Raw genomic sequence first — 13,909 nt, 5'->3', positions numbered from 1 at the left:
ATTTTTCCTCCTGGGGAAAAACAAAGAGGCAAATCTGAAGGAAGCGCTCGGTTAGCTTAAACTGAAGCGACGCTTGCCGATGTTCCTCCCGACATGGAAAGCTCAGGGTTTAATAATCTGTTGGTTGCCATCATGAAAAAACTCTTTCTCGCTCACTCCTGAATTGGTTTTGCCTTAAAAATGGACACTAAGATCCCTCGGGTTCACTTCCTCAGGTTCACTCTGCTATTCTGCTGGGGGTTCGATCTGGGCATTTATCTCCGGTCGGCGATCCCATCCTTACTTCTCAACCAATACGAGGTTCCCCAGTTGCGGAATGCCCTCCCAGTGAGCTGCCCCGTCTTCATCATTTTTGCGTTTCACCCTTACTTCTCCACCAGTAGAAAGAGTTACATTCTCTTTCAAAAAATCGGTTGCTTTGCCAAACTGGGTCTAACCCCTCCCTCCGTCGACCCCGCTTTGGCAACTGACTCTTCAACTGAATGGAAGAGAATTGAGAGGGGAGGGGAGAGAGAGAGAGAGATTTCGGGCGCCTGCTTCGCATTTTCTTTGTCAAGCCACACCCGCATTGTACAAAAAACACACTTACGAGGTCCAAAGAACACCCCCCCCCCCACAAACACACTTCGTATCTTAAACGGGTACTCTCTTTTTTTAAAAGGTTTTTGTTGTTCTAAAAAGAAGCAAGTGTAAATTATTTCATATCGACAAAGAAGCTTGGGAGAACTTAATTCCAATACCCCTCATTTCAGCATCTGCTGTCTAAATAAATTAGTACATCGCCTTGGATGGAGGCTCTGGCAACTGCCAGCGAATGCGAATAATACTGTATACATAAGAGCGGCGGTAACCGAAGAAAGAAATCTAAGCTATGTAAGCAAGCTATATTTTATTAACATATGATTAAATTTGCATTCATTTTTCGCTGGTTTTGAAGACTTAGGAAACAGCTTACTCTTTTAAAAACGGTGCATTGGATATTCAAAGTCACCCGCCATCTTAGAAGAGGAGTTCCTTGCGCTAAGAATGTCTTTTCCAAGCTGGTACCTGCAAGTTAGGATTCGTATGTTAATCTTTTAAAAACCCAAATAAATAAATAAAATTACAGTGCCGTTGTAGTTGGTTTAAATTGCTTTAATTCAGTCTGGACGGTCAGCCCATTTAAAGAGGTTCCCCGGTTGCGGAATGCTCTCTCTAGTGAGCTGCCCCGTCTTCATCATCATTGCGTTTCCTTAGGAATTTGAAAATATTGCTGTTTGCTCAGGCATTTGGTGGCTGCTGAATAATGATCCTGACAACCCCGAGATCAGCGGACAGAAGAATAGTTTAAAAAACAAACCAACAAACCTCCTATAATTACTTTTGCGATTCTTCCTAACTGAAATTGCTTTTAGGTGTTTGCAATTGTTATTTTTTTAATGTTCAAAATGTTTTAGAATGTTTTTGCTTTGTTTTTGTTTTTAAAGTGTGTACTGTTTCTGTTTGCCGATGTGGGCTCCGAAGGGCGGCGTATAAATTCCGTAAATAAAAACCGTAAGAACATAGCAACCCGGACCATTGAATAGGTTTTATTTGTAGGAGGACGAAAAAAGGAAAACAAGCAAGCAAAGTTGAGGTATCAAATACGTAGCTGCGTTTCAACCTATTACTAGTTCCTTTATACATTATGTCCCTTTCTTCCTCCTAGGCTCAAAGATCACAATGTTTCACCGCCTAAATTGTAACTTGACAAACTTCAAAGCAGAATGTACCACAAAGTAACTTCCTAATATGAACAGCACCAATGCTGTGGTACCTCTAGTTCACAGGCAAACCTCCTATAAAGCTTAATTGAAGGCAGTAGAGCACAAACGGGGAGGGGGATTAAGAGCAAGAAAATGAAATAAAGTGTTCAAAATATCCCCCCACAAAGTTTTTAATAGATGTATGGGCATTTATAAGTTAAACTTGCATGTCTTTAAAGCTGTGGAGAGCAACTTAACACACTCATGGTAGGGAAATCAATTAAACCTTATATCCCCATCTCAAAGTTCTGTGTTTTAAAAAGTGGAAGACTCATTAATGAAAACCAAACTTATTAAGACAGAAAAGTGTTACTAAATCGACTTATAGCAGGATCTACAAATACACTTTTGTATACAAAGAAAATATAGAAACTTCCCACCACATTTATTTTCACCTACTCTAGCCTCAGATACAGAGACTTAAAAAGAAAAGGAAAGGGACAGAAAGCCACTGGTGTGTCTCAGGAATATTCAGCCATTAGTAGACCTGACCTTTTATCTCTAGAACCACATGTACCGCGCAACTTTTTTCTATGGGAAAATTAAGCCCATGTTTATATTCACAGGAAAGTGAATGTTTCAGTAAATGGAAAGTTAAATGAAGACTCCAGACAAGCTAGTAAAGGAACAAACTTTATTCAAAACATCAAAGTCATACATTAAAAGGCATTAAAAGAGGGAGCTTGGAAAATATGTACAGGATAGCAAGGAAGGAGTTGGGATGCTAATCTGGAACCTGACTTAAAGAGAAAAACTGAGAGTCCAAAGCACTTCCATCAACATTCTGCATTTGTACAGGATTTGTAGCTGAGTAATTCTCTGTGGCAGACCAGGGAGTATAAGTGCTTGATGCCATGAAGAAGTTATCAGATGATGGTGGAGGCTGCCTCACCATCTCCACACCGTAATATGGAACTGGGCAGTTGCTCGTCTGGGAAATCTCATAAAGCCCAGTTCCACAAAAAGCAGGTTGCTGGTAATAAGCAGGGTTCAATTCCAGGGAATCCTGCTGTTGCGGGGCAGAGAGATGCTCTCCTGGTTGCGTGTTGTTGAGAGGTGGCTGCCACAACCCTGCTCCTCTATAGCTTTCAGCATAATGAAAGTTGTGTGGCTGGAAATATTGTTGCGTGTGAATATTTTGGCTGCTTCCTGGACTGCTGCTTCCTGAACTTTGCTTCAGGATGAGAACAGAAATCATGCTGTGGTGGCGCGGCAGCAGCAGCAGGAGGCCCCATTAGTGGAAGCATGCCTCAGGTTAAGAACGGTTTTCGGTTAAGAATGGACCACCAGAAAGAATTAAGTACGTAACCAGAGGTGCCACTGTGTATGGGTGGGGAGCCTATATTTGCTTATAGTCCCTCATACCTCATGGAATGTAAGTCTAGAATTACTGTATTGGTCTGAATATAAGCCTCAAATTTTTCCCAAATTTTGACCATGAAAAGTTAAAGTGTGGCTCATATTCGCAACCTTATGATATGGAGCATGGGGCAAACAGCACCAGGAGCACGGCAAAGCGGCGCCCGCCCCAGGCGTAGTCTCCCATCCTCTTCCCCCAAGGCCAGGAAGGGAGAGAGTGACCCCAGTATGCAGCCAGGAATGCAGCAGTATATACTGGGGTGTTTTTTCTTTTTTTCTTTCCCCCCTCCAATTTTTAAGGCAATACGGTACCCTCTGGCATTCCTGACTGGCCTTTGAATCTATCTGCCGTTGGAGTTGTTGTTGTTTAGTAGTTTAGTCGTGTCCGACTCTTCGTGACCCCATGGACCAGAGCACGCCAGGGCGTTGGAGGGAGGAGACTGAAAAGGCCCTACGGGCACTTGGCCTCCTCAATTTTCAGCTTAATGTGTATCCATGTCTACATGGAAATTTTGTGCCAATTAGAACAGGTAAAGCAGGAAGTTCTCCTGTCACCTGCCTCCTCAACTGGCTTGACAAGCAGTTCCCGGGGGTGGGGCATGGTGAAAGATAGAGGAGCACATGGATGGGAACAGCTGCCAATGCCTTGTCTTCTACAGTATTGAGAAATGACAAGGTCTCTTTTCTAGTGGGTAAAATGAGAGGGGAAACCTCCACAGGCGAGTCCCTTCAGCTCATTATCACGTGGAAGGCCCTGGGGGAAGAAACTGGCATGCCAGGAGCTGCTGAGGAGTTCCATGTTCTCCCTCCATTCCCCTAGTTACCGTCCCTCATCCCATTGTCATCCCTTTACCCTCTGGACTGGAAGCTCATCAAGGCTTGGATCACGTGGAAGGCCCTGGGGGAAGAAACTGGCATGCCAGGAGCTGCTGAGGAGTTCCTTGTTCTCCCTCCAGAAAGGATGCCCATTCCCCTAGTTACCGTCCCTCATCCCATTGTCATTCCTTTACCCTCTGGACTGGAAGCTCATCAAGGCTTGGATCTGTCAGAACATTAGAAGCTATAAACTGCCTGCACCCAGGGTTTCCTACCCTTCTGTGAGGCAGCTGCCTCAGGCGACAAATTCTGAGGGGTGGAAAGAGGCCCAGAATGTCTGCCATGTTTTCTGCCCTGCACTCCCTATGCTATTCTGCTGTCCTAGAGTGCAGCTGAGGACTCTGCCCCATCAACAGTGCTGAAAGTTCAGTGACCAGCCTAATCAGATTTTGTGGAAATAATGGGGAAATGCGCAAACATGTCCTTTGCCTCAGCTAACAAAATGGCTTGCGCTGCTCCTGCTATCTACCCAAGTATCATCCTGCATATAACATTAACCCTTTTAATATGCATATTGCAAAATGTCCTTGTATGCAATGAATTCCTGCAGGCAGCTGAAACAGGTGGCAATGACTTTCCTGTGCTGGTGCTGAGAGACTATGACATTCTGTTCCCAGAAGTTTATTTATCTTGACCTCTTCCCTCCCACTTTTTCACAGACAAGCCAAGCCACATTTTTTCAGAGTACTTTCAAATATTTCGTTAGTCTGGTTTCCAAACATCTTTACTGCTATTTTTAATGCCTGGTGTGTGTGTTGTTAACCCTTTCTTTTCTTTTTTACGCTTAATGTTGGCTTGGGGAGAGATTGTCCTTTACAGGGCTACTGTGAAACTCCATATATAAACTGACTGGGCATTCCGATGTGGACAATATGTTTTCAGGCCAGTTGCAAGCAAAGGCAGATTCCTGCATATTCTCTAGCAAAGGCAATGCACAGTTTTGTCACATCACCCTTTGCCAACCCTCTGGGGGCAACATGCCAGTGGTAGGTATGGACAAAAGTGGATGCGACCACCCTACACTGTCACACATGCACTCACACAAGTCAGACACTACAATGAGAGTAATCCAAAATGGTTGTGCCTGCTTTGGCAAGCCATTTGCTCTTAACACATCTGTAGTGTGAATGCTAGAACAACATGTTTGTGTATGTATACACATGCACACCTACACATTATCTGGCCGTGTTCCTGGGATGCCCAAGTGCATTTCCTCACCAACTCCTTAGCATTCCTGCTGCAAACAAAGGGAACTGAGGAAAGAACCCGATACGATGACACACAAAAGCAGGTAAAGGGGTACCTCGGGTTACATACGCTTTGGGTTACATACTCCACTAACCCCGAAATATTGCTTCAGGTTAAGAACTTTGCTTCAGGATGAGAACGGAAATTGTGCAGCGGCAGTGCGGTGGCAGCAGGAGGCCCCATTAGCCAAAGTGGTGCTTCAGGTTAAGAACAGTTTCAGGTTAAGTACAGACCTCCGAAATGAATTGAGTACTAAAACCGAGGTACCACAGTATTGTTGAGTGAACCTCTTCATCCTATTAAGGCCTGGTTTTTGTTCAAAATTTCCTAGAAGGTGGTGAGGAAACCCAGGCTGCATTAGGAATCCTTAGGGAGCCCTATACTTTGTGTTTTGGCACCCCTGCTTTAAGGATGTGAAACCACCACCCCATCCTTTGTAACAATTTCAGGGCATGCGTTATATTTTAGAGAGAATTATTAGCTTTATTCAAGGCCAGCAATGAGACAGCTCTCGGAAATTATCAGCTCAAAATGCAGCATTATACCAATTAAGCACCCTGTCTTAGGACACATTTTTTATCACAAGATGCAACAGTCAAACAGCTCACCATGTTTCCCTTCAAGTATTAACAGTATAAAGAACAGCAAAAGCTACCTTTAGTCATCCAGACAATAGCCAGGTAAAATGTGATGTGTTAAAGAGGTGATTCTCAATACAACAAGCATGACGGAATATGCAGGGTGTTCAAGCACAAAGGCAAAATGCTGAGCTAAGACTGAGCAGCAGTGTTCTTAAGAGCTGCCTAAAAATAAATCCAAATGAGACACAGAGTTTGAAAGACATTATAGGGCATTTCAGCAGAAATCATCAAGAGAATTAAAAGTCCAAACCAAAGGCAAGAACTATGGTCTAATGTGGCAGAGAGTCCTAACCTTTATATACTTGCTCAGGCACAGAATCAGCGGACCTGTCTCCTGCACCAACATAACAATGGCATGCACTACAGTGAAAATGCACTGCACTAATACAAAATGCTAAAAAGTTGGTGGGGTGGGGTGGAGGGGTTTATTCTTCTCACCCTCGTTCTGCCCCTGAGATTATACTAGTGAAAAGTCTCTCTAGAGAGGGTAAAATCTTGTAAACCACTTCACCCTGCCAAGCAATGCCATGCCAGGGAAAAACTGCACCAGTAATTTTCCTTTCTCAGATCTGGGTGGTGGCATTGCATAACATGTAGATACTAAACATGTAGATACTAAACACATTGGCCAACACATCTATGAATTAGACACCCACTCATCTGACAGGTACTGTTAATTAGTTCCTCCAAATCCAACTAATGTGCTGTTTCTAAACCTTCCCCACAGACAGCTCTGTCTATCACGACACAGCTTGGATGAGGAACGCCTAATGAAAGCTCTATCAAAGCTTTCTCTCAGACTGAAACTAGTAGACCTGCTTTGATGTATTTCTTGGGGGGGGGGTATCTCCCCTAAAGAATTTAAGGCATGTAATATAAAACTACCTTTTAACAGCACTTTGGATCTCTGAGAAATAAAACTGCTCCAGTGGGGTTTCTTGGTCTTGACTGCAGTTCTTATGTGGTCACCGCTTTCTCTCTCTCAGCCTTTTGTACTTCAAGACAAGCTTGCGCCATGCCCAAGAGTTTAGTGCCACAGTTATTAACTAAAGTGCTTTGCAATGCATGCAGGTTGTTAAGAGAGCACCAAGAAAACATAAGAGCAAAACCTGCTGGTAGACCACTATAAATCAGAGGGGTGGTGGCAGAGTTTGTGGAGAAAGATTGCAAGATGTTCGGGATGCAATGCTGACCGCATCTACCTGCGGATAAACCCCTTTAAACTCTGGGTGGGAAGGTGGGTGAGAAATAGAAGAGGTTTATTTCTCAAGAAAGGGGAAGAAAAGTTAACCAAGCCACCTGCTAAAACTGGATGCCCAACAAGGATAATCTGTACTGTTGCACATTATTTTTGTTATTCTTATTCTTATTCTTATTATTATTATTAAGCACAGCTAAAAGTACTAATGGAGTAGCATTAGCCCTCTTGGTCTATGGTGCAAATGAAAGAGAATGAAAATGCCACCTTGCCTCCCAGTCACAGCTACACCCTGGACACAGTGTGGCTGCATGTAGAGATCAATGCTCCCAGACCTGCTTAATCTGCAATCCTTACCTGTAAAAAGGGTGGCGGGGGAGGGGAGAAAGAGGCTCATAAATGAAGGGGACTATCCATGCAATCACTTATAGAGGACAATCCAGCCATGGATGCAGGCAAAACCAGGGGAGCAACAGACAGGTGCAAGTTGGGCCCAAAGGAAGATGCCTCACCACACTTCTATACAGCTCAGTTTATGAATAAGGCTACTGTTAGACCTGAGAAGTAGAGACTATAGGTTGCTCTGTGCTTGCTCTGTTTGTCACCCCTATTTTAAATTGGTCCTATGCAGATATCTTGTGAGTGTTGGCATTTTGGTCCTGACCATTAAGAACTGGCTTTATTTCCTTGATCTAAAAAGAAAGGCTCCATCCCCCATTGTCACAAGCTAGTTTCCTCGCTTTGCCCACAGCTGCAAAACCTGCAGAGGAAACGTCTGAAAGAAATTTCTCCTTCCAAGTGAAAGAGAAGATTGCCACACTTCTGAACGCACAAAAAATATTTAGGAATACACCCATCCCTCTCCCTGAAAAATATACCCCAAAGCTAGAATGTGTTGGAACCATCTCTTCTGGCTGAATCCTTCACCAGCTTTTCTTCTGGGGGTTGTAGGTCAACAAAAGGTGGAGAGATCCCTTTCCAAAGAAAAATGTTTGAACCAACCACAACCGCTGAGTTGAAGGGTCTGTGATGCCTTTCATCCTGCAGTGAAGAGACAGACAGATAAAGCCTGACATTTCTGCATGTAGTACTTAAAATCCAAGTTAAGTAGATAGATGTCTATTTTGCCCTCAGCTGCTTGGAGGATGGGCAGAAACTGAAGTTGGGCTGCCATCCACACCCCTGCTCCCTCACCAGAATCCTTCAGGGAACTTTCCAGAGTGGCATGTGATACACCAATGAAGGAAAGATACCAGCAATGCAGTCACTAGTTCCAGATAACCTCCAAACAGGGTTTTGAATCCAAGTGCATATATCTGGGATTTAGAACCATCATATTGTTACTCCTCTACTGGCACTCACACAGACCAGCCTACTTACACAGTCACTGGCTCCCTCTTGTGCTTCTTTTATGCTCTTTTATTTTGCTTACTTCATTTATACATCCCAGAGCAATTAACAATACAAAATCATCAACAATAAAGGCATATATAAACACAATGCAGATAAGGGCCAGGATAAAATTCTGATTAAAAGGCTTCTTAGAAGAGGAAGGTCTTTAAGAGGTGCCTAAAAGACAATAGACAGAGTTCTCAGGGATAGGTGCCACCAAAATTTAAGGTCCCCGCATTATACGGAGCAGATCTCCTGATGAGATGGTATCTGCAAGAGGCCCTCTCCTGCAGAATGCAACCATAAGTTGTATATATAAGGTGCAAGACAGCCTTTTAGGAATCCTGGTCCTCAGATGTATAAGGCTTTGTAAACTAGTGCCAGCGCCTTTATTATTATTTTTTAAGAAACCTGACAAAAGGATCAGGGTAAGTTCACCTGCCACAGCTGGGTTGGGTTCCAATGCGCAGCACACCTCATTGGTTCAATGTTGGAAAGCACTGGTTGCTTTTTAAAAAGCAAATTCAACAACAGCTCTGAAGTCGGTCCTTGACAGAATTTACTTTAGACCCAGTTCATTCAGATAGGATGTGAAGATTATTAACACCTGTGTGTCACTTCCATACCACTTCAGGCAGCGAGAGGGAGTGCTCATGCATTTCCTACAACACCCCATATCCGTACCCAGAAAACCAGCTTACAAGCCCAGGCGCAGCTTTGCCACGCTATCTGCTGTTTAGGAGAGGTTAGAGGGAGGTGGAGGTAGAAGAGAGAACCAAAATAAAATAAAAATAGCTTACTTGCATAGCTTGAGGGCATATAATGCATCCCCGATGTGGATTAACCAGATAATTAAATATCTGAAAGGAAGGAAAATAACACCATTTGTAACTGACGTAAATTAAAGCAAGATAAGGGTTAGCCCAAAAGATTTAGGTATTCCCAGGGGGAAAGCCAAACACATTCCCAATCACCAGCTAATTAACAGGGGACACAACCCTGTTATTTCTCATGCAAGCCCTTGTGAAATGGACAGGAGTTCACTGAAGCAACGCAAATATGCTTTGTGCAATGCCTGTTCATTTCGGTAAGCACGGCTTGTGCAAGAGAAACACACAACAGGTGCAGGAATGGGGTTTTCAAAAAGCAGGCAATCATTCTGCCCTGCCCTTTACATTAATGTGCATATTTCTAATAACAAGTTATGCATAGCCTAAACCAGACCAGAAACACTACACAGTCCGAGTGGAGTAAGGCATGTATGGAGCTGCTCATTAACCCATAGCTGCCAACCGTCCCTTATTTGGCAGGAAACTCCCTTATCCCAGCGCCGTTTCCCGCTGCTGTTCCAGATTGATGATGTCCCTTAAATTTCCCGGGTTTCATGCTCGCCCGGCTCAGGAGGGAAGCAGCGGCTCGGGGTCCTCCGCCTCGAGAGAGAGAGCGTACGAGCTGCCGTGTCTTCGTCTCTCCCTTTTCCCCCTCAGGGGCACATTGTGAGGAGACGGGTGGCAGCGGGCGGGCAGGCAGCCCCTCTTGCGAGACTTCTGCCACGCTGCCAGGGGAAGCCGGAGGCGGCAGCGGTGGCTGCGGCTGAGGAGGCGGCCTGAGGGAGGAGGAAGAGGAGGGGATGGGGTCACAGAAGGGCGGCACTTCAGCCGCAGCCACCGCGCCACAACCGCCTCATGCCGGGCTCACGGGCGGCATGGGCGAGAGTCTCTCTCTCTCAGGCGGGGAAGGGCCGATGGAACTCCTCGCCCCAGGACGACGGCAGCCCCAACGTGCTGCTTAGCACACCCTCCAACCAGTGCAGTGATTTCCCCCTCTGCATCCCTTTCATAACTCTATTTTTATAAATCATTTGTCCATCCATAGTTCAAATTTTTACTACAAGTTTTCTGTCAATCTTACCAATGTATGTAACTCTTTACAATAGCTTTTCAAATAAATTATAAACTTTCCCCATTCTTTATTAAAGAGGTCCTCTTCCTGGTTTCTAATTCTGCCTGTAAGCTTTGCCATCTTGACGTCGTTCATCAGTTTTGTCTGCCACTCTTCTTTGGTGGGAGTTGTAGACCCTTAGGATCATCTAGTCCAACCCCCTGCAAAACACAGTCAGTTGCAGCCAAAGCAGCATGGCTCCATGAGTGCGGGATTTGTGTATAAGCTAAGCCAAAATCCCTTATTTTGGCTGCTGATCCCTTATTTTCGAGGCTGCTGGTCCCCAAATCTGTAAGTTGACAGCTATGCTTTAACCCAGGTGACAAAAGTGCTCAGGGGAGATAATTATGGGCTGGAAAACTACCAGAGGAAGAGGAACAAAGGCTAGACAGCCTGTCCCGATCCACCCTTCACACATGTGTCAGACTGGTTTTTACAATTTAAAAGGAAGGAAGAGAAAAGAATGAGGCCCTGGGTCCATTGTTAGAAACTCTACAATTCTATGACTCTATAATCTCAAATACATTGCTTGACTGTAGCTTGCTCTTACATTTCACTTGTCCCTCCCAATATGCAAGGGGAAACACATACATATGGCTGCATATTATATTACTCACCCTCCCACCCACCCCCAAAATCCCCACCGTTGGGTGAGCAGAAGGAATGTGAACAGGTGGAAGATGAGAATTCAGCTTACCCGATATTGAGAAGAGTTTTATGGTTTTCCACCAAATATTTAGTGACGGTGCCTAATGGTCCCAGAAGGTCATAGGGGATTGTTGAGGGTGAAAAGACTGCCCACTGAGGTGTGAGGAGGGGGAGGGGAGAAAGAGATACATTTAAGTAAGCATACAGGAGGTATTGTTTTATTTACTTCAGCTATACCACTTAATATTCCAAATTCCTAAGCGGCATACAGTGGTACCTCTGTTACGTACTTAATTTGTTCCGGAGGTCCGTTCTTAACCTGAAGAACCACTATAGCTAATGGGGCCTCCCGCTGCTGCTGCTGCACCACCGGAACACAATTTCTGTTCTCACCCTGAAGCAAAGTTCTTAACCCGAGGTAATATTTCTGGGTTAGCGGAGTCTGTAACCTGAGACGTATTTAGCCTGTAGCATATGTAACCCGAGGTACCACTGTATATACATGTCAACATAACCCATCATCCTGCAACATCAGAATTCACAACTTTTGTGTTTATCCCCCAGTATCCATACATAATATATGAAATTCGGGGACATCAATACAATGTGGCACAATCCAGAAATTAGCAGCCATTTGACCAGGGGTAGGCAACCTAAGGCCCAGGGGCCAGATCCAGCCCAATCACCTTCTCAATCTGACCCACAGACGGTCCAGGAATCAGTGTTTTTTTTTACATGAGTAGAATGTGTGCTTTTATTTAAAATACATCTCTGGGTTATTTGTGGGGCCTGTCTGGTGCTTTTACATGAGTAAAATGTGTGCTTTTATTTAAAATGCATCTCTGGGTTATTTGTGGGAATAATTTGTTCATTCCCCCCCCCCAAAAAAAATAGTCCAGCCCACCACATGGTCTGAGGGACGGTGGACCGCCCACGGCTGAAAAAGGTTCTGACCATTGCATTTTACAATGCAGGCTGAAACACTGGACTTAGGCAAGAAAGCCCACAGCTGATGAGATCTCGGTCTAGTTCCCCTAAAAAAATAAATCACAATTATCATATACTGTACTTCCAGAATAAACCTCACCAGTACAGTGTGTGCTATGCATTAAAGCAGGCTGTCTTCACGAAATGCACTAAAAGTGCACTACGGCGGAAAACATATTTATACTGGACTCCAATCAGGGATTCAGCTCCCAAAAACCTTTGGGGGGGGGGGAGACAGAAACAAGAAAAATGGCCTCTATTTCAGAGCAGCAGAAAATAACTCAAGATTCCGGGGTTTGTTTTGTTTTTTTCCAACCCATTCATTTCAGTGGAAGAGTTTAAACACCTGCTTGAGACTTCTACCCTGCAGTGGCGTAGCGTGGGTTGTCAGCACCCGGGGAAAGGCAAGTAATTTGCGCCCCCTAACCCGTGGATTTGCGCCCCCTAACCCTAACCCCCAGATGTTGCGCCCGGTGCGGCCGGCCCCCCCCTGCACCCCCCACGCTACGCCACTGCTACCCTGTGCCCAGTTGCATGGGAGTAATGCCCACTGAACTCAATGGGGCGCCCTTCTGAATACTGTAAATTCTCCCCATGAAATAAATGTGACTTAAAAAAAAAACCACGCTTGATTTGGGCGGGCTAATCCCTAACATCTTCAAAGCTAAGTACGGTACATAGGGATCCCCTCCAAGCCTTCCCATCTCTGGCTCCCACGGCAAGAGAGACATAGCTCAGCCCGTGGAGCACGAGGACTTTAGCCTCCAGGTCGCGCGTTCGAGTCTCCTCGGGCGAAATGTTCCCGGTTGGACTATGATCCTAGCTGTCAACGTTTCTCTTTTTTAAAAGGAAATTCCCTTATTCCGAATAGGATTCCTCGCAAGAAAAGGGAAAAGTTGGCAGCTATGACTATGATCCCCGCACGTCCCCCCCCCCCCGGGTGCCCTTTGGAGCCGTGGCGCCCCGCGCTTCCCCGCACCAGGTGCCCCGGGAGCCTCCAGGGAGGCTGCGCTCACCCCGTAGTAGATCAGGCCGACCAAGATCGCCACCATTACGAACAGGTTGGAGCGTCGGAAGTAATCGGCGCGGTGCTCGGCCTGGGAGTCCATCGAGCCCGCCACCCTCCTCATCTCTTCGGAGATCGGATCTGTTCCCGCCGCCTCTTGCGAGCAGCCCCAAGCAAGCCCTCCGGGGAGGCGTGGCGACGGCGCCGTATTTGCATTTGGGGAGGAGGAGGAGGGTTGGATTAGGAGGGATACGCGGGGCTCACTGCCGCGGGCTCCGCGCTGCTGCTTTCTTCCTCTCGGGCAACCGCGAGTGCGAGGCTTTGTGGCAAACTGCTGGCGGCAATTCGCCCAATTGGAGAGTCGGAAGAGATCCCCAAGGGTCATCTAGTCCAACCCCGCCTGCAGTGCAGGAATCCCGCCGAAAGCCGTCCCTGCGTGGGCTCGACTTCTGGTTAACAGGGCACTGACCCACTGTGCCACCATTCAGCACAGTGACAAGCGAGACAAGAGGGGCGATCGTAGAATCGTACAGTTGGAAGGGACCCTGAGGATCATCTAGCCCCCCCCGCCCCCCCGCAGAGCAGGAATCTTTTGCCCAGCAGACCCTCAAATTAAGAGTCCCATGCGCTACCAGCTGACCTGCCCGTGGTGGTGCAGTAGTGCCATGCGCACCTCATTCACACAAAATCACCACCACTCATTCGCCTTTCTGGAGTTTGCACACTCACCGAGTCCCCATCCCTAATGTGCTGATTGTCTGCCCTTCTTGCCCTTTCCAGTGCCCAGTGCTTGACCCCTCTTGCTGTTGGCTATTTTGCAGATTAGTTG

At 45.9% G+C, this 13,909-nt stretch overlaps 2 protein-coding genes and 2 long non-coding RNA genes across 9 annotated transcripts in view; 2 read left to right on the top strand and 2 right to left on the bottom strand.

Annotated features, from left to right (window-relative positions):
• The window catches only part of LOC310677535, a 60,146-nt gene extending 52,220 nt beyond the window's left edge, over nt 1–7,926 (top strand). The window contains exon 2 of the long non-coding RNA XR_014511245.1: nt 7,298–7,926. This is a non-coding gene — a long non-coding RNA (uncharacterized lncRNA). The remainder of the gene's footprint in view (nt 1–7,297) is intronic.
• LOC310677547 overlaps nt 1–13,909 on the top strand; it is a 161,184-nt gene that overhangs the window by 97,236 nt on the left and 50,039 nt on the right. The window lies entirely within an intron of this gene.
• LOC310677467 (uncharacterized protein) overlaps nt 1–13,909 on the bottom strand; it is a 61,770-nt gene that overhangs the window by 13,657 nt on the left and 34,204 nt on the right. The window contains exon 5 of one of the 6 annotated variants that reach the window (XR_014511166.1): nt 1,962–2,276. The exons of the other annotated variants lie outside the window; for them this stretch is intronic. The gene's annotated coding sequence lies outside the window, so the exon portion shown is untranslated. Of the gene's footprint in view, nt 1–1,961; nt 2,277–13,909 lie in introns of those variants that run through there. 6 annotated transcript variants of the gene reach the window in all.
• On the bottom strand, nt 6,744–13,480 carry LOC310677492 (transmembrane protein 254-like). Its single transcript, XM_083440636.1, has 4 exons — nt 13,091–13,480; nt 11,137–11,240; nt 9,299–9,358; nt 6,744–8,147 (listed from the first exon to the last, which is right to left on the bottom strand). The coding sequence occupies exons 1-4, from the start codon at nt 13,463–13,465 to the stop codon at nt 8,030–8,032; spliced, it is 657 nt and encodes a 218-aa protein (XP_083296762.1). The 5' UTR covers nt 13,466–13,480; the 3' UTR covers nt 6,744–8,029.

This window comes from Podarcis tiliguerta (genome assembly GCF_965153285.1).
Source record: "Podarcis tiliguerta genome assembly, chromosome: 5".
Taxonomy (NCBI): Eukaryota; Metazoa; Chordata; class Lepidosauria; order Squamata; family Lacertidae; genus Podarcis; species Podarcis tiliguerta.
The sequence above is the reverse complement of the archived record's forward strand: the minus strand, read 5'-3'. Positions and strand labels throughout refer to the sequence as shown.